Source organism: Leptonychotes weddellii, chromosome 1 (assembly GCF_054177405.1).
Source record: "Leptonychotes weddellii isolate Sample4059 chromosome 1, ASM5417740v2, whole genome shotgun sequence".
Lineage (NCBI taxonomy): Eukaryota > Metazoa > Chordata > Mammalia > Carnivora > Phocidae > Leptonychotes > Leptonychotes weddellii.
The window spans coordinates 188,133,455-188,154,367 of NC_138369.1; the positions used below are offsets into that span (position 1 = coordinate 188,133,455).

The 20,913-nt window shown below is 42.8% G+C and overlaps 1 protein-coding gene across 1 annotated transcript in view; it reads right to left on the reverse strand.

Annotated features, from left to right (window-relative positions):
• DSCAM (DS cell adhesion molecule) overlaps positions 1 to 20,913 on the reverse strand; it is a 482,198-nt gene that overhangs the window by 142,017 nt on the left and 319,268 nt on the right. The window contains exon 8 of the mRNA XM_081819866.1: positions 16,172 to 16,345. Within this exon, the coding sequence (XP_081675992.1) occupies positions 16,172 to 16,345 (174 nt within the window). The remainder of the gene's footprint in view (positions 1 to 16,171; positions 16,346 to 20,913) is intronic.

Below are 20,913 nucleotides of genomic sequence, written 5' to 3' on the forward strand. Positions count from 1 at the left end.
GGGGCTAAGGGCAAACCCAAGTGACATCCAACATGGAAACAAGGACATGAATTCCACAGCCACATGGAGTGGAAGTCTGCCAAGAGCCTGAATGAGCAGCAAAGCAGCTTCTGCCCCAGAGCCTCCAGGAAGCAGTGCACCCTAACACCTTCATTTTGGCTCTGTGAGATGTAAAGCAGAGCTTTACAGAGCAATAACTGAGCCCACCAGGTTTCTAAACCTGCAAACCCTGAGATAATCAATAGGTATTTTTTTCTTTTGAGTTGCTAAGTTTTTGATAATTTTCATGGCAGCTGGAGAGAACAAAGACAGTAGGCATCCAATAGATATTTCTGACTTGAGCTTTTAAACCTGGGTATTCCCAAATTAAAAGGCAGCAGACCCTGAGTATTTATAAAGAGAACATTCTCAGTTCCAACTCTTAGTAAACAATGTGGAATTTCCATGGCACGTTAAAATGTATGATTTTGTGGAGGGAGATGTTTAGGTTGTAGCACTAAAAGGCATGTGTGTGGAAATATGATCTTTCCTGAGCAGCCAGACCACCTGCTCCAAAGTCTGTATCAGTCAGGGTCCTCCAGAGAAACAGAACCAATGGGATAGATACGTGGATAGATAGATTTATGTTAGGAACAGGCTCATGCAATCGTGGGGACTGGAAGTCCAGAATCTACAGGGTAGGCTGGAGGTCCAGGGGAGAGTCAATGTTGTAGCTCAAGTCTAAAGGCAGCCTGGAGGCAGAATCCCTTCTTCCTGCCGAAAACTCAGTCTTTTCCTCTAAAGGTTTTCAACAGATTGGGTGAAGTCTACTCAAACTATGGAGGGAAATCTACTTTACTCAAAGACTGGATTTCAATGTCAATCACATCTGAGGAATACCTTCACAGCCACATCTCGACTGGTGTTTGACCACACAATGGGGCACCATGGCCCAGCCAAACTGACATGTAACATCAATCATCAGAGTCTACCCCTTGTCAGTGGCACCCACCGGTGATAGCAAGGTCATACTTTAGCCCAACATGATGCAACTATCCTGTATAGGACCCAAAACACTAATCCCTCCCCTCAAAGAGGATGCAAAGACCCTGGGGGATGTTCACTCTTCTCTTTGTTATCCTGTAAATGACACACTATGATGTTAACTCAATATATCTTGGTCATATGACGAGGGGATAAGAGAGGGAAGAAAACAAAGGCAATAGCTGTGTGTATGTATGTATGTATATGTATGTGTATATATTTGCTGTATGCACGCGCAGGTGTGCACACACACACACGTGCGAAAACCACTGCCCAGCCCCTGCCTCTCCTGGGGGGAAATAATCCGGGGGACAAGTCGGGAAGCATTCATTTTCTTAATGATCATGCACGTCCCCGACATGGCCAAGGCAAGGTGTGACTGGAAGCACAGTGTGATGACAGGGAATTGTGTACTCACTAATGCAATTTAAGGTCAGAGAATGCCCTGTTCTCCTTGTTCTCTTCACAGAGGGATGCGCCCTCCTCTTGGTGCTGATTGATTAGTAGGCTTTATCTAAAAGTGACTTTCTCTCCTCTCTCCCAACCAGAATGAATGGCTACAGACTCAGGACATGGGGAACTTTCCGACTTGACTCTGTTTCCATTTCCCAACGAGGGCCTGTTCTGTATCAAATCTATAAACGAGCCACAGAAGACAGGGCATTTGTGCTGCATCTCTGGGGGAAAATACTGTTCTCTAGTGGTACTCAACAGTATACAAAATGTGCAGAAGGGACGAAAACCTAAAAACATATATTCTGAAACTCCCCTGTTAGGGTCTTCCATGGCCTGGGCTCAGCTCTCCTGCTCCCTCTGTCCTGCAGGCTTCGCACTGTAAGCAGTGGTGAGAGCCCATGATCCAGGGCCCGGAGTAGGTTATTCTCCCAGGACCCAGGAAATTGTTTCCACACTGAATGTCCATTAAGAGATAAGCCAATCCACACAGTGAAACATGATGCACCATTAGAAAGAATAAGCAGGAGCTATGTGTATTTATCTAGAAAGACATCTAGGATATGTTATCAACTAAAAAAAGCAAATCAACCAACATATGTTGTGTACTTTCATTTTTTAAAAGGAGAAGCTGACATATACAGATGCACCCACTAGGAGAAAAAAACAGAAGAAGCTGTGCCACTAACCCAGACTGCAGTGCCCCATCCTTGCTGCCCTGTAAGGACTTTGTCCCCTCTTCCTTGAACTCTGCTCTTTCTCCCAGCAGCATCACTGAAGGGATACACCACGTTTTCTCCTGCCTCAGGGCCTTTGCACTGGCTGTGCCTTCTTCCTGGAATGCACACAACTTCTTCCCTATTCAGTAAATACTCCATGCTGGGCAAACACAGAAGCTAAGTAATAAGCAGGAAGCAAGACAGGGACTTCCCAGTACAGACCAGATCCCAGAGTAACACCCAGCGATGAGAATCAGGTCACGCCAGCAGGAAGTGGTGCCTCTGGCCCTTCCATTTCAATCAATCAATCAATCAATCAACCAATCAATCTAATTGATTCCAATTAGAATCAGATGAATACCATTTATCTTATAGTTCTCTTTAGGGAGAACAAGAGTATGAAGACAGCCATTCTCAACCAATGCATCTGCCATGTGTATAAAATCATGTACGGTCCTTTGGTGTATAATATACAATGCTGACAATTACAGTCATGCTCTGGGGCCCAGAATGAGCTAAAAACCAGGTGACCTCTTCTGATGAGGACGTTCTTTTTGGCCTGTGTGTATATGGGCTGTCCTCCTCCGTAATGGGCCTTAAAGTCAGCAGCTAAGTGGGCAGGTACACACATGTGAATACCTAGCTTGAGGCGCTAGAATCAATTGGCAAAGTGTGTGGGGATTTAAATGAATAGGTGGGGAAATAGTACATTCGAAGACCCACTGCCAACCTGGCTCCTTGTTTCTGCTGCGGCTACAGCTGGAGCTGCAAAGAGCAGACGGCTGTTCACTGCCCTGCTGGCCAGGGGCATCCCGCCATGATCTACCACTGCATCACAAACATTCATCAGCAAGCTCTTCTCTGGGGCTGTTGCCTTTGGATGTGTCCTAACACGAATAGTTCAGATTGTCCCTGCAGAGGGTCAAACCTGGAGTCCCCAAGAGAAAAGTGAGCATCACAGCCCAGACGCCATATTCTACATAGAATAAATTATCAGAGGGAAATCTCTAAGCGTCACCTTTCTGCAAGCTTATTTCCATGCACCTGTTCACAAGGTCCATGGCAGATCAGATGATTCCCGAGCTTGCTGTAGCTGAGCTTGCAAAAAAAACTGGCCTGTGGCCTTGAGGACATTTATCTGTAGCTGCTTTTCTTTACGTGTGCCTAAACAAAACTATCCATTATCCTCTGCGTCCTTTTTGAGATGAATTGCATTCAAACCAATGAAGTGATAGCAGTGATTAAGAGAAATGAGCAAGAGAGAAGTAGCCCCCGGCGTCCAGGAGCAGGCTGGGAACTCCCAGGTGGACCTTGGTGTTCTCTTGTTGAAAGTAAACAAGTTCACAAAATACTGACATCAGACCAGACAACTCTGTGGCTGAGATGGATCAAGATAAAACACACCCACTCCATCATGACTGAACACAGGCAATAGCATGAATGTTGTCCAAATAAACCACAACATGACTAAACATCCACTATTCTGACTAATATGAGTGGCTGTGCATCTTTGCTAAGCTTTGGCCTGGCCCCATCCCTCCCTCCCTTATGGAAAAGATTCATTAAAAAGCCTGATCAAGGAACTGCCCCCATTCCCGATAGCATCCAATCTAGAACAAGCTCTGCTTCCCTGAACCTTCACCCAAATCACCAGACACAGACCCAGCCATATAATATATCCTTTCCGGCACCTTCTTATGGAGACACCCCACTGGCACCCCATGGTGTGCGTTCTCCCTTATGTCACGAATAAACCCAACATGTTCCACTATCAGTGTGGCTGGCTGGCTATGGCTTCAGGGCATCCACAGAAAGGAGGAGCGAGTGCAGATGCTTGGGAATCCAGCTCGGACCCTTGACTGCTCCCTGGCACATGGCAGGAACTCAGCAAATGTTTGTTAAATGAATGAAAAACCTAAGCAATGGCTTTGACTATACAAGTAATAGGGGAAGACAAAATATATATATATAAATAAAATAGCATATGGACTTCAAAATTCTGTGGGGAAAAAATAATAAAATATGTCTGGGTCCCAAATGGAAAAAAACTGTGCATCTCCAGTAAGGGACCTACACCTAGAGAGAAAGGAGGGCGGTTTCATGTTTCTGCTTGTGAGGCCTCCACATTTTACAGATGTGGGTTCCGCACCCCATGGAAGAATAAACACAAGAGCTGAACAAAGATGATTTCAAGTAACGGCGAAGCGAAAGGGCTGGAGGGGTCAGAGAGAGCCAGAGTGTGTGGTATTACACCTTTAACATGTTATTAAGATACAATTATTTATCTGATTGACTTATTTCGCTTAGCATAATACCCTCTAGTTCCATCCACGTTATTGCAAATGGCAAGAGTTCATTTTTTTTTTGATGGCTGCATAATATTCCATTGTATATATGAACCACATCTTCGTTATCCATTCATCTGTCGATGGACATCTAGGCTCTTTCCATAGTTTGGCTACTGTGGACAAGTATCATTTGATCTCACTGATATGAAGAATTTGAGAAACAAGACAGAGGATCATAAGGAAAGGGAAGGAAAAATGAAACAAGATGAAACCAGAGAGGGAGACAAACCATAAGAGACTCTTAATCTCAGGAAACAAACTGAGGGTTGCTGGAGTGGAGGGGGGTGGGAGGGATGGGGTGACTGGGGGATGGACATTGTATGGTGAGCACTGTGAATTGTGTAAGACTGATGAATCACAGACCTGTACCCCTGAAACAAATAATACATTATATGTTAATTAAAAATTTTAAAAAAGATACAATTATTTAACCAATGGATATGGGTGTGGACATTAAAAAAAACAACAACAACAAAGCTCTGGGTGCCTGGGTGGCTCAGTCAGTTAAGCGTCTGACTCTTGGTTTTGGCTCAGGTCATGATCTCAGGGTCCTGTGATCGAGCCCTGTGTCAGGCTCTGGGCTCAGTGCAGAGTCTGCTTGAGATTCTCTCTTTCCCTCTGCCCCCTACCCCGCTTACTCTCTCTCTCTAAAATAAAGAAAGAAATCTTTATTTTAAAAAAACCCCACAAAACTCTATGCAGAAGTATCCATGAGCATTTAGGATATAAGGACAATAGCTTCCACTAATTAAGAGCCCATTCTCACTCTTTTGTAGGCACTCTACCGTGAAAATATTCTATCAATTATATCTAGATAGAAAATCTAGATATCTAGATAGAAAATATTCTATCAAGTATACACAATTATCTCCATTTTATAGATAAGGAACACAGGCCTTGGAATGCTTAGGGAACTTGCCCAAGTTTACGTAACTAAGAAGTAGTAGAACTGGGATTTGAAACCAGATTGTCTAATTTCAAAACCCAGACTCTTAACAACTGTTACACAGGATATTTAAAAAAAAAAAAACCTTAATTGAGGTATAATTCACATACCAACTGTACACTTTAAAACGTGAATTTCATGATATGTGAATTATACCTTTTTATTAAGGTATAATTATACCTTTATTGGTATAATTTTTAAAAAAATCCCAGAATACCTAGCAACTTCTCATGGGCCTGCATAACAGAAGAGTATGGGTTTTGAAGTTAGACAAATTAGAAATTCAGCAAAGAAACAAAATATATATCTTAAAAAGGAACTAAATAAAATCCTAGAACTGGAGAGTACACTAAAATTAGAACTTCAGTGCATGGGCTTAATACACACTGGAGACAGCTGGAGAAAGCGTCAGTAATGATGAAATAGGTTTAAAAATAGGCAATCTGGGGGTTCCTGGGTGGTACAGTCAGTTAAGCACGCAACTTTTGGTTTCAGCTCAGGTCGTGATATCAGGGTCGTGAGACTGAGTCCTGCATTAGGCTCAGCACGGAGTCTAAGATTCTCTCTCTCCCTCTGCCACTCCTCCACTCCCTCAAATAAACAAATAAATCTTTTTTTAAAAAATAAGCAATGTAATGACAGAGGGAAAAGACTGAAGAAAAATGATCTAAGTATCAGAAACCTTAGTCCTGGGCCAATACCAAGTAGAATAACATGTGCATCCTAGAAGGGCAGCCAAGAGAGAATAAAACAACAAAAAATCATGTGAAGAAATAATGGTTGAAACCTTTTCAGGTTTAAAGATCCAAGCAACTCCTCAATCCAAATCAACATAAATACAAAGGAAACAAGATATAGGTATATCACAGTCAAACTGTGAAATCCCAAGAGAAAGAAAATCTTAAAAGTGGCCAGAGAAAAAGGACCCATCAAGCGTAGGGGTGGTAACCCTGAATTGACCCTAATTCTTAGAGAACCAAAACACTACCCTCCAATCAGGGGCTTCTATAGGTCAGGGGGCAATGCATATTGGCTTAGGTCCTGTTTACAGTAGACCTAGTGAGTCTTCAAATCCATCCTGTGGTTATTTCCCCAGCTCTAGAATATGGCACTCGGTAACAACAGAATGCCAACATGATTCTCAAACTGTTGAGTGAAGGCTATTATGCTAGGAAAGCCCAAGTGGAAGCCAGGAGAGCATAGTAAGCCGAAAACAAAATGACATTCCTGAAAGGACTGCAGAGATTAGCACACTGGGGGGGAAATGGGTGGAGGTGGAGGTGGAGGTGGAGTTGGAGCATAGGAGGGGTCCCATCAAGGAGCCCTGGACTCCACCAGCTCAGCGTGGGGGCTGGAGGGATCCTTCTGGGTTTTTTTTTTTTTTTTAAGATTTTATTTATTTATTCATGAGAGACAGAGAGAGAGAGAGAGGCAGAGGGAGAAGCAGGCTCCCAAGGAGCAGAGAGCCTGATGCGGGACTTGATCCCAGGACCCTGGGACCATGACCTGAGCTGAAGGCAGACGCTTAACCATCTGAGCCACCCAGGCGCCCTCCTTCTGGGTTTCTAACAGGCAGTCTTTCTAACCACAGGCCTCGAACAGAATCTAAGCAAATCCCAGAGCCCCAAGGGCAGACGCAATCCCCCCCCCCCGCCAGTCTCCTAGGACTGCCACAAGCCCGCCGCCCACTCTGCTGGCTGGCTCTCCTGCCTCCCTGTGTGCCTCCCATTAAGTCAGACATAATAGAGAGTTTTCAGTGTGTCAGAATCAGACAATACTCATGTTTATAATAAACTGCAGCTATCGTTGTTATAATACTTCTCTTCTGCTCAAAATCCTCCATTGGTGTCTCATCATCACTGAAATAAAGTTCAAAGTCTGACCATGGATCTAGCCCCTGCCTAGCTTTCCTGGCCTCATTTTATGCCCTGCACTCCAAGCCCATGCCCTCCTTGGGTCCCTCAAGCGTAACCAGTTCTACCTCGAGCCTTTGCACTTGCTATTCCATTTGCCTGCAATGCTCTCTCCAAGCATAGGCACACCTTATTTCCTCCCTTCATTCTGTTCTCTGCCGAGCATTATATTATGTATCTATGTGCCTGTCGTTCTCTCCATGGAAATGTATGCTCCATGACAGTAAACTAGTTCTGTCTTATCCACTCAATACGCAGTGTCTAGAATAGTCCTGGATGCTACTGGGAGCTCAGTGGGTACTGCTGACTGGACGAGTAGACAGATATGACAAGGGATAGCCAGAGGACCAAAGGGACCAAAGCAACCCCATGGCCAGGGACCAGATGGGGATGCAAGGATCTCAGTGGGTATCAGTGTGGAGGGTGACAGCTAACTGAAGACTCAGAACACTGATGCCAACACCCATAGAGGGCCGTGGAGGAGGAAGGACCTTAAATCAACCGAGAAACCCTGAAATAGCTGAGATTACCCCCAAGAGGCAAAAATAACTTTTTAGCTGCTGGGTAGAAGGGAGCCTCCAAACAGAAGGAGGAGGAAGAAGCAGCAAGTAAAAGAGAAAAATACACTCTCTTTTCCTCAGAGGAGTAACAACCGTCCCAAGAAACATTTTTAAAAATGCTGTTTGTATTTGTCATTTTCTCTCCACCTGGCCCTGGCCTCCCAGCTCTGGGGCACTAGGTGTTCCCCAGGCCTGCATGTTGTCATTGACCCTCAAACGCCATTCCTCCCCCAGACATGTCCTACCCCAACCTAAAGCATCATGATTTATGAATCCCTATAAAAGTCCCTCAACCCAAGAATGCTCCTCAGTCCCTCAGAGGTGTTCATTTCAGGCCGAATTAATTCCCATGAATTGCTGATGATACTGTCTCTTACCTATTTCGCTGGGATGTCTCCAGCTGCAAATAACAAAACCCTGACCCACACTGTTTAGACGAAAGGCAACCAAGTAATTGGTCTTCTCATTACTATGAATTCGGAGGTGGGGATTCCAAATACAGTACCCTAGTGGTAAAAGTCCGCTTTTCCAGTTTTCTTGACTCTACCTTCCCCTATGTATTGGTTTTATCCTCAGGATGATGCCAAAATGGTTGCCACGGATCAAGGTGCCACCTCCAGATAGGGTTAAGAATGAAAAGAAATGAGCATCTCTTGCAGAGTCACCTCTTAAGAATAAGGAAATCTTTTCTGGAAGATCTCTTCTTACCTTTCATTGGCCAAAACTGGCTCTCATGCCCATCCTGAAGCCAATTACCTTCAAAGGGAATAGACTGCTCCCGGGTTCTTCAGGCTAGAGTTCACATCCACTGGTTTTGACAGATTAGGATTTACCTGCTGCAGCAGGTGTGGTGAGCATGAGCTCCCCTCAAATACAAGACTCCCCAAAAGATCTCTGTTACCGCTGAGTGCATTAGTGTTCTAGGCCTGCCCTAACAAAGCACCACTAACTGGGTGGCTTAAAACGACAGAAATTTATTCTATCAGAGATTGGGAGGCCCAAAGTCTGAAATCAAGGTGTTGGTAGGGTTGTTCTCTCTCTGAAGACTCTAAGGGAGGAATCTTCCTTGCCTCTTCCAGCTTTCCTTCACCTGTGGTAGCACTCCTGTCTCTGCCTGTCTTCACATGATCATGTTCCCTCTGTGTCTGTGTCCAAATTTCCCCTTTTTATAAGGACATCAGTACACTAAAGGCCACTTTACTCCAGTAAAATCTCATCCAAACTAATTTCATCTGCAAGGACCCTATTTCTGAATAAGGTCACACTCGAAGACACTGGGGGACAGGATTTCAATATATGAATTTTGCGGGCATACAGTGCAACACTTAACACTGAGAGACAAGACGAGGGAGACTGAAACTGGAGTTGGCAACAAATTACAGCTGCTCAATTCATCTTCCCATCTTACAAATTCCTTATTAACCCCAAAGAATCTTCAGCTGGCAGAATATCAGGCTCATTTCAGAAGTGAAATGCAAACGTTAGGTGGAATATAAGATGCTCTACCTGGAAGGAGCCACCATCCGCCATCAGCATCATAGCCATAGAGGGTCTTCTACTGGCTGACAGTTGCCCACCCCACCTCCGTTTCCATTCTTACTTTCCTATGCTTCTTCCCAACTTCTGGTTCTGCACCCAGACATTCCCATGGAAACTGCAGATATGTTTGACTTCAGAGGGGGAAGGGCAAGGGATATGAGTGTGGGCATACGTGTGGGATAAATTGGAGTGGGGGCCGGTGGCCGCCAAAGTCATGAAAATGTGTCAACTGGGTGTTTTTGAATCAGGGACACCTCATATCCTATCACAGCACTAATTTATCTTGTTTGGGGGGGGAGTCATAGACTGGAATTCAGAAATGAGGATGATAACTGTAACAACAGCTCTAACATCAACCACAACAGTGGCCACCATTGTTCTTCATCAACCGGACATCAGGAATTTTGCCGAGTGCTTCAGTGAAGGCTCATGTCAGCCTTACAACGACCCCACGAGGGAAGTATTTTTGCTGTCTCTCGTCTATGGAGGCTTGATGAGAGGGTGAGTCGCTTGCCCCAGGTAACGCAGCTGGGAAGGGGTGGAGCCCGGGCAGTGTGAGTCTGGAGCCTGACTGGCAACCAGAGTTAACATCACTCTGATTCATTTACATCACGTACAGAGTAAGGCCACAGTAAGTGTGGTCATGAAGCGAAGGTAGTGCAATATCAAAACCTATGTTTCAATGGAACCCAGTCTGCTGCCTGACTCGTGGTTGCTAACTCCTCCTTAGCCCCTTATAATCTCTCGTTGTGAGCCTGGTTGCTTCCGGTCCAGTGCTGAGAGAGGGGCTGCAAGGAGAACACACAAGGCCATCCAGGGTGCGATTTTCCAGAACAGTAGTTCTTGACCTTCTTTGCAGTATGGATCCCTCTGAGGATATCAGGAAGGCCACAGTGTTTCCTCTCAGAAAAAAGCATATATTCTTGCGCATGATATCATGGGATCCCCCACAGCCCACAGGAGCCCGTGAGTCAAGGCTTGATGTAGAAGCTCCTGAATTAAAATATTGGGGAAAACAGCATTGGACTAAGACTCATTCAGCTATCTTGTCAGTTTAGGAAACAAAAGAAATTGTAAATTAGTAATGCTACATATTCAAACTCTCCTTCCCCTTCCTCTGTTAAGCACAAAACAGACAAAACAAGCCTTCATCTTGTTCTTAGAGGAAAGCGCGTCCTGTCAGAGTGACCGTGAGGAGACCAGAAAGCATTCTGTGGCACTGATTAAGGCCATCACAACTTCACGGAGGGGCAGCATGGGGCCGTACTCCCTCCCTCTAGGCATCTCACAGAGCAATCACCAGGACTAGAGGAGATTTTTATGTAGTTAACTAGGTGTAGGGTAAAGATCTGTGGGTCTCAGGGACAGAGTGTGAAGGCAGGAAGTCATGGAGGCTGAATGAAATACTGAGGGGTAGATATGGATTCTCAGAGCCTAAATTAATGAATGCCATCTCCAACATCTCCATCTGCAATGGCAGAACTGAGTGGCCTGAGGTCCCACCACATCACCAAGGTCTGTCCAGAAACGGCCAAGCTCCTGGAGACTGACCAGAGCTGACTTGAGCTGCTGGATGCACACGCAGTGCAAGGCCCGTGTGCCTGAATCCAGGCAGCAAAGAGAGGTGGGACCAACACCCAAGGACCTGCCCGGGATGAGCCTGACAGAGGGAGGCCTGGGGACCAAAGCCCCACTGGAGCCTGCGGGTTGGCTCTGGGAGGCAGGGGCATTCACTGGATTCTGAGAGTAACCAGCTCTCCAGGGAAGTTCCTGCTCCTGTTTGATAAGGGATGCTCTTTTTATACTGCATGTGGAGACAGAAGAGGAGCTGCTTACACATCAGGGCCTCAGATCCATATGGAAATCAGTGCTCCTGGGAGCATGCAGGCCTAGAGGTAGAAGCTGTAGGGGAGGGTGCAATTTTGGCACCTGGGAGAAACATGAGGGACTCAGTGGTTTGGAGCAGCTCTTTTCTTACCACAAAGATGAGATGCCCCAGATCTCACATGGTCTGGGGATGGAGGGAAGAGGCTCTATAGCCCCCGGTGGGCCTGGGGCGAGGGCTGCGGCGTTGTCATCCAAGGTCAAATAGAAAGGAGAGCCTGATCCCTCTGTCTTTTCTGCCAAAGTCCTTAATAACAGCTGATGTTTTTTGATTTTATATTCTGCCACTTTACTGAATTCCTGTATGAGTTCTAGCAGTTTTGGGGTGGAGTCTTTTGGGTTTTCCACATAAAGTATCCTATCATCTGCAAAGAGTGAGAGTTTGACTTCTTCTTTGCCGATTCGGATGCCTTTTATTTCTTTTTGTTGTCTGATTGCTGTGGCTAGGACTTCTAATACTATGTTGAATAACAGTGGTGATAGTGGACATCCCTGCCATGTTCCTGACCTTCTTCCTACCTTACAACATTTTAATTTTCTTCTTCAGAGTGATTTTTGGAAATGTCCCAGTGCACAACACCATCAGCATCTATATTTTCTCTTTCTCTCCAAACAACAGGATCACCTACTATTTGCATGTGCTGGAATACACAGGCAGAGTGCTTTCTGTGTTACGCTGTATCTTCAGAGATGTTATCCCATTTAATTTTCCTCCCCTGAGGAAGATGTGATTCTTCCTATTTTACAGGCTCAGAGAAGTAAAGCAATTTGTCCAAGGTCACCAATGAGAAGTGGAGACTCAGAAGAAGAACCAGACTGCTTTGGGGTGTAACCCCAGGGGCCTGCCTCTTCACCTGACCCTGGGCTCCCTCTTGATTACACTGCTTCACCCTTCCATGTCCACCTCACACAGGCTTTAAGGACTTTAATAATTTTGACCCAGAAGGTAGGGCTCCCTGTTTTTCCCCAACAGGGTTTTCATTTAGGAGCTACTGCTTGAAGGTAGTCTAAATAGTGATTACCACCCCAAAGTAGACTTGTTACCAGTTTTATGTAATAAATTCCAACAATACTGAGAAATTCTTTAGTGTCTGAAAGATTATAGTCAACAGTTTGGGGAAAGGGGGAAGGAAACTTTGTCTCTTCTTTAGTGATCTCAGGCAATGGTTTTCCCAGGGGTTGGATAGTGGTGTCCCTGTTAGGCTGTCATTCCTGTCCTGCTACAGTTTGAATGGGTAGTTTTAGTTCATTTGGGATGATTTTTCTGTGTTTGTATGGAATGCAGTGTGTGTGTGTGTGTGTGTGTGTGTGTGTGTGTACATGAGTATGGACGCATGCCATTTTTAGGGCCATATTAAGAGACTAAAATAAGGGATGCCTGGGTGGCTCAGTCATTTGAGCATCTGACTCTTGATTTCAGCTCAGGTCATGATCTCAGGGTCGTGAGATCTAGTCCTGCATCAGGCTCCACACTCAGCTGGGAGTCTTCTTAAGATTCTCTTTCTCTCCCTCTCCCTCTGCCCCTCCCCTCACTCATGCTCTCTCTCTCTCTCTCTCTCAAAAAAAAAAAAGATATTAAAAGAAAAGATAATGGGATGATGGTTCTTTCTCTTCTTGCTTCTATCTGGAAGGCATCTGGGTTTGGTGTGCGCACACTGTAAATGCACATGCGCATGTGGATGCATGTCTGCATTTTAGCACACCCCTTCTCCCATCTATAGAAGTAACAATAAAATATTAAAGAATGCACCCGATGAAAGCCTGGTTAATGTCAGATAAGAAGGGTCCAGAACCTGCCTTGCTGCCAGGTATAATCCTGTTCCCACTCATAGGGACATAAAATCAGCCGGCTGTGGTCCAACATCCTCCCTGTTTTCTTAGTAAACCAGCTGTACACCAAGAAGCATGCCTCCCATTGCTATGTGTGCTGCCTTCATGCACCTGTTTTAATCCACTTAATAGTCTGCTCAGACAAATACACACACAAAAAGCCTACTCATCCCCCTGTTTGTTGTTTTCATGGTATCATTTGAGAAACAGACCTATTTACTGTACATCTCCTGTCTTTGTGCTTCTATATCTCTTTCTTAAATCATTTTTTTAACTTTTCAGAATTTAAATATTGTGATTTTATTTTTTTATTTTTTTAAAGATTTTTTATTCATTTATTTGACAGAGAGAGACATAGTGAGAGAGGGAACACAAGCAGGGGGAGTGAGAGAGGGAGAAGCAGGCTTCCCGCTGAGCAGGGAGCCCAATGCGGGGCTCGATCCCAGGACCCTGGGATCATGACCTGAGCCAAAGGCAGATGCTTAACGACTGAGCCACTCAGGTGCCCCAAATATTGTGATTTTAAAGGGTTAAAAATACCAGGCACTTGAAGCTGAACTAATTTACAAAAGCACCAAGGATTATTAAAAACTGGTAAATTTAACTGTTACATAAATGCACCTCTCTGCTAATAGATGGTATGGTTTGAGAGAATCTGAAATTGGCCGACTCTAAGAACAATTTCCCTTTGATAAGTGCTCACTTTAAACATTTTCCTGTCTAACCCCCTCCATGTATGAGGTACAACATCCAGACGGAGTTCCAATAGGTAAACAGCCTTGGGAGTTTCGTTTTTATGTACATATGAATGTATGTATTTTAAGTAGGCTCCATGTCCAGTGTGGAGCCCAACACGGGGCATGAACTCATGACCCTGAAACCGAGACCTGAGCTGAGACCAAGAGTTGGATGCTTCACCAACTGTGCCACCTAGGTGTCCTGTCTTGGGAACTTTAATTTCTTCTATCTCCTCTCAGTTCCCTCTCCCTTATGCGCCTGTATCTACCCTCAGAGCCTGTAACTGTTGAAATCCACTGCATCCTCTAAGACTGAACTTAAATGTCATGTGTTTTCATTCTGCAGTCTCTGATCCTATACACAAATATAAATCACACCCTTGTCTGTGCGCCTTCATGTTCTGCACTTTTTTCTAGTGCATTCTACTAGACAGGAGCTGTACACACCCATTCCTGATCATCCCACGAGAAAGAAAGTTCACTAAGGGCAGAGAGACATCTTTGTGGTCCTCTGCCATGCTCCACTACCAGCACCAAAGGTGTGGAGAGAGGAAATATGGGGAAAACCAGCTTCTGCATTTTAAAACTTCACTCACTTGTAAAGATACTTTTCCCCATGAAGCTCTCCTTAATCCCCTCAACATGACAGTTCTATCCTCTTCTGAAAGGCACATCTATAACACATATTATATTATTCTCCATCTTGCATTAGTATTAGTAAGCTCTACATTCTTCCTTGTTATCTCCTCTTCCAAAACCTAAGCTCTTTCATTCATGAGGGTAAAGCCGATAGATGATGTATTTACATCCTTTATAGGGCCTTGTATCTATTAGAGCACAGATATGTACTTGTGGAATGGAAAGATTTTTGTGATTTTAAAATATATCAAAGTTACAAAATACAATCAAATTTATAAATCAAACATATTTGATTAAATATAACCAAGTTACAAAATATATTTCTTTTACTGGGGAAAAATGGATCAATATTGGTTCACATTGGTCCTCAGCTCTTGTGTTTCCTTAATATTTCATCAATTTATTATTTTTTATTAACCATTTCAATTCTGGACTTAAATGATCTGACAATTTGTCTTCAGATTTTTGCAAATCAGTCCCTCCAGAGTATGAAATTTAGAAGTCAAATTTATGTATTGGACATTTACAAAACATATTTTAAAGCAGCCCTATTTCAGAACTGTAATTTTTTCATGATATAAAAGTATAGCAAATAAATAGTTTGATATTTTCATTGTTATGTTGGAAATAATGGACTAACTAGAATAAATTCTTAGTGAAATAAAACGGAGACCAGTCTTTGTGCAGCCAGCTTAAATATGTCTCTATCTCACACACACACACACACACACACACACACCCCACTGTGTTTCACTTTTAAATTCAATCCCCCTAATAAGTGATACGGTAGAGGTCCTTTCCAGCCTATCAATAATACAACTAAAATAAAAAAGAAAAAGGCTGATCAAAGCCTTTTCGAAAGAAATCACACTTTATCCAACAGAAAATTATACACATGGACAAAGACGTGTCATTGGCTGTAAACTAGATGCACAGCCATTTGCTAAGAAGCAGCACTAAGTGAAAGTTGGCCCATTTCATGCCCTTTCTTTGGTGCTTCAGTTACCAAAGTACAAAATAATTTCATTATATGTTGCCCTCTCCTATGAAATGGGTCAACAACATGGACCCTAGGCATGGTGCTACATGTTTCCGTCTTGTTGTAGTTGTGTGTCTTTGGTAATGAAGTTTCTGCTTGATTTCATAAGGGTCTTTAAAAGGAAACCTATGGCCAAGCCAGTTTGCAAATAATAAAATGCATAGATTCAGACCTCTGAAAAGAGCGCATATGAGACCACGCGTTAGGCTCTTCTGCAATAAAATCCATAGAGGAGGAATGCGGGTGCTAAAGCCAGAGGCCCACTCACCTGATGGGTTGCCCAGAGCCTGTGCCCGTGGCCATGGGAACCAAGGGGGGGGGAGCATGTGGCCCCAGACACCAGGGCACACGGTCAGGCTATTGCAACTGGTTGCATTTTTGCCCTCATTTTCAGTTGTGCTCCCAGGAGAGCAAAACCTTAAGCCTCAGCCATAGCGAACCAATGTTTTGTTTTGTTTTCAAACAAGTCTGTATGGAGACAATGGCAAACTGAATCACAGAAAGACCTATTTAGGTAAAACAAAGCATTCTTCTTCCTTACTTTTGACCGTGAGGTACATGGACTTGCTGACGTCCGCGCCCACATCGTTGCTGACCTTGCACAGGTAGTAGCCGCTGTCTTCCTCCACGACGTGCTTGATCAACAAGGACCCGTTGCTCAGGACCTGAATTCGGCCATTGAGGGCAATGGGTTGGAACTGGGGAACCCCAGCACCTGGAGGAGAAGAGAAAGGAGGGAAAATGATGCAATGTGAGCAAATATGGGGAGACAGTGAGCTCAAGTTCACCCAGACTAGTAAAGAGAAGGGAAGGGTATTTCACGTACAGAGGGCAGTCATGGGAGCCACCATTTTTTTTTTCCCAATGTGGACATTCCTGTTTGGAGAGAAATACATTTACTTCAAATGGCACTATTTCCAACTATTGGAACTCTGGGATAAAGAGTAAGAGATCTTACAGGTTGTTTCTACACACACACACACACACAAAACAAATTTGGTGAGTGTTAAGTAGCTGACAAATTATTCAAAGACATTGCTGTGGAACAAGCACAGGAGTGGATGTCTATCCTGAGATGAAGTAGAAGCCTTGTGTCCCCAGGGAATTCACACGAAGGTAAACAAGGAATGCCCTAGGGACAGGGCCCTGGAAGACTCTGCTTGCAGCACACACCTGAGTCTACAGAGAGGATACAAGTATTGCAGGTTTCTCTTCTAAGCACGGTCATATCCCAGTCTAGAAACACATGCATGTCAATATCGTTTAATGTTATTTAAATAAATAAGTCAGATCATGCCACTAAAATAGCACAGTATTCAAACACTACTCTCCTCAGAGTATTGCGTTCAAGGAGATAATGCCACGGACGAGATATGCTGTGGTCATAGATGTGATAGGACTCACATGGGAGATCCGTATGAAACTAATCTTTTAGAAATAATGAAAAGCAGGACTATGGTCTCTGGAGAGTTCTGGGAAGATGATGGTTTGGATTAACCTGCTACATTGCTTGCCCCTGTGTGAGGGGCTTTGGGCGGGACTAGGAGGGTATGATCCAAGCCTCGAAGGGCTGAAAGAGCGTCTCTATTTTGTGACTGGAGTCTGAGGATTTAGGGAGAGGGCTCAGGGGTGAGGGCCAATTCCATCTTCCTGGAGGAAGCTCACAGCGTGAGCCAAGTGTGTGCTCTAGAGAGGGCCTGCTGGTTTCCATGGCCCCAGATCCTGCATGGGAGCTGAGCATGTGCACTGTCACCATCCTCCTCATGCAGGAAATGTCAGACTTTACATCCTAGGGCAGGAGAAGGGAGACTTCCTCCTGCTGTCTCTATGCCAAACTGATCACTTACGTGTTGGTCCCTCTCAGCTCACAGTGACAGAGACGGTGGCTGTGCCTTCCCTTCCTTCACTTCTATACTAGGTATCAGCCCCACCAAAGGGACAAGGGAAATGAATAGTATGTCAAGGGGACATTTCACATTGAATAAGAAGGACAAGCAGAATCCCTACAACAGGTGGTTTTTATCAAAACAGAACTGGTACAGAGGGAATATGAAAACTTGAATTAAAAAAAAATAGAGTTCCAGGGGAGGGGGCTGGGGGGTTGGGTTAGCCTGGTGATGGGTATTAAAGAGGGCACGTTCTGCATGGAGCACTGGGTGTTATGCACAAACAATGAATCATGGATCACTACATCAAAAACTAATGATGTAATGTATGGTGATTAACATAACATAATAAAATAAAAGTAAAAAAATAGAGTTCTGCTATGGCTAAGGATGGAGGAAGACACAAAAGAATGTCCCTCTCATTCTAACAACAAAAAAGAGAGGCTGTTAATCCACAACATCATTCTTCTCTTTGAGTAATTCAGAAAGCTGAAGTCATAGGTGACTAGGTAAACTCAGTTGCAGAGTTAAAAGCCCTGCAAGGAGATGTGGGTATATAAAGAGTTGCACCTTTGGCACAGGATGGGAGGCCAAGGACCTCGGCATAAAAGAGGACAAGGAGTGAAGAACTGGAAATAAGTTAGACCTACCACAATCTCTACTTCTCTTTTACACACCAGGGCCAGAATTCAACAAAATATTGAGACACACAAAAAAGCAAGAAAAATGGTCCAGAGAAAAAAGTATCAACAGAATTTGGCTTGGAGCTCTCTCAGACAGGGCCTTTATAATAATTGCGATTAATACCCATAAACAGGTGGGAGGTTCAGAAAGAATCCTAAAACTGTTAAACTATATATATAAGAGACAAAATGATAAAAAAAAAAAAAGAGAACCACAATATTAGTATGAAGAAATCCTTAAATAAGCTAGTCACCAGGTTAGACACAGCAGAGGAAAAAAATGGTGAATTTGAAGCTAGGTCAATGGAGAATATCCAAATTTAAAGAAAAAGCATAAAAGAGTGAAAAATGCAAAATGGATTGTCCTGGAGTTCTGAAACTATATAAAATGTTCTAACATTGAGAATTAGAGTCTCAAAAGAAGAAAAAAAGGGGCAGGAGAAATAAGATTTGAAATGCAGAAGACTTGAATACCACTATTAATCAATTTGATTTAACTGACATTTACAGAACTCTGCACCCCACAATAGCAGAAGACATACTGGTTTTGAGGGCACATTTGACACTTGTCAAAAAAGATGATATTATTAGTCATAATACAAATGTCAGTAGACGTTATGAAATAAAAATAATACACGTTATGTTCTATTTCCACAGCAAAACTAAAATTGAAACCAGTAACACAAATATGTCTGGAAAAACACCCAAATATTTGAAAATTAAACAACACATTTCTCAATAACTCATGAGTCAAAGAAGAAATGACCAGAGTAATTAGAAAAATATATATATTTTGAGTTGAACAAGAATATAAAAACTCCATAACAATATTTGGGGGATGCAGCTAAAAGCCGTAATTAGATGGAAGTTTGTAGCATTTAATTATTGTATTAGAAAAGGAAGGAGATCACAAATTAGATATCTAAGCATCCACCTTAAGAAGCTATTCCAAGAAGGGTAAGGAAAACCCAAAGTAAGGAAAAGGAAGAAAATAATAAAGAGGAAAACTGAAATCAGTGAAATACAAAACAGAAAAACGATAGAGAAAATAAAAACCAAAAGCCAGTTCTTTGAAAAAAAAGAAAAAAACAATATAACAAGTGAGCCACTCACTGGATTGATGAAGAAGAGAGAAGATACAAGTTACAAATAACCATAATGAAAGTGGCCGTCACTACAGCCCCTACTTGGACTGAAAGGATGATAGCATCATATCAGGAATAACTTCGGGCCAATGAATTTGACAACTTAGATTGAATAGATACATTTCTTGAAAAACAAAACTATCAAAGATCACTCAAGAAAAAGTGGATGAAGTTAACAGTCCTATATCTACAAATTAATTTATAGTTAAAAACCTTCACCACATCACACACATCAAAAAACTAATGAGGTATTGTATGGTGACTACATAACATAATAAAATTAAATAAAAAAAAAAACAAAGAAACCTTCCATGAATAACACAGACTCACTAGTAAATATTACCTAATACTTAAAGAAGAATAAAATCAATTTTACACAAACTCTTACAGAAAATACAAAATCACTTTACAATTGATTTTATGAGGCCAGCATTATCTTGATATTAAAGTCAGATGAAAACCTTATGAGAAAAGAGAACTACAGACCAATATTCATAATGAACACAGACATAAATCCTTAACTTAACATTACCAAATCGGGTGTATCAACATGCACACAACAATGCATCACGGCCAAATGAGATTTACTCCAGGAATGCAAGGTTGGTTTAAATTCAGAAACTAGTCAATGAAACTCACTGTATCAACAGACCAAAAAAGAAATACAATATGACAATTGAATAGATACAATTTTTTTTTTTTTTTTTTTTACAGAATTCAACATCCTGGTAAAATCTCATAGCAAACTAGGAAGAGAATGAACTTACCTGATAAAAGGTTTCTACAGAAAACTCATAACTAAATCATACATAATCAAAAAGAACCTCCAAAATATTGCTAGAATCATAGTGAGCTTAGCAAAGTCATGGGATATATCAATATAAACAATTCAAAATTAATTTTATTTATACATATATTAGTTACAAACAATTGGAAATTGAATTTTTTTTTAAAGATTTTATTTATTTATTTGACAGAGAAAGACACAGTAAGAGCGGGGACACAAGCAGGGGGAGTGGGAGAGGGAGAAGCAGGCTTCTCGCTGAACAGGGAGCCCGATGCGGGGCTCGATCCCAGGAGCCTGGGATCATGACCTGAGCCGAAGGCAGATGCTTAACAACTAAGACACCCAGGCGCCCCTGGAAATTGAAATTAAAAACCAATATATTTGCATCAAAACATGAAATGTTTAGGAATTCATTTGAAAAGATATGTGCATGACTGGCCCACTGAGGGCTACAAAAGTTCTTGCCAACAATTAATGAAGACCAAAATAAATGGAGCATGACACCATGCTCATGGATAAAAATTCTCAATATTTTCAGATAGTAGGGGGAAATCTTTTTCCATAAAAGGCCAAATAGTAAATATTTTAGGCTTTGCAGGCCACACTGTTACCACTATGTACTTCTGTCACTGGGGCACAAGAGTGGCCATAGAAAATGTACAAACAAAGCAGCATGATTGGGCTCCAGTAACATCTATTTAGAAAGACTGCTTGTGGGCAGGATTTGACTCGTGCCCCACATCTGGCTGACATCTGGTTTAAAGGAATGGAAGAAAGTACAC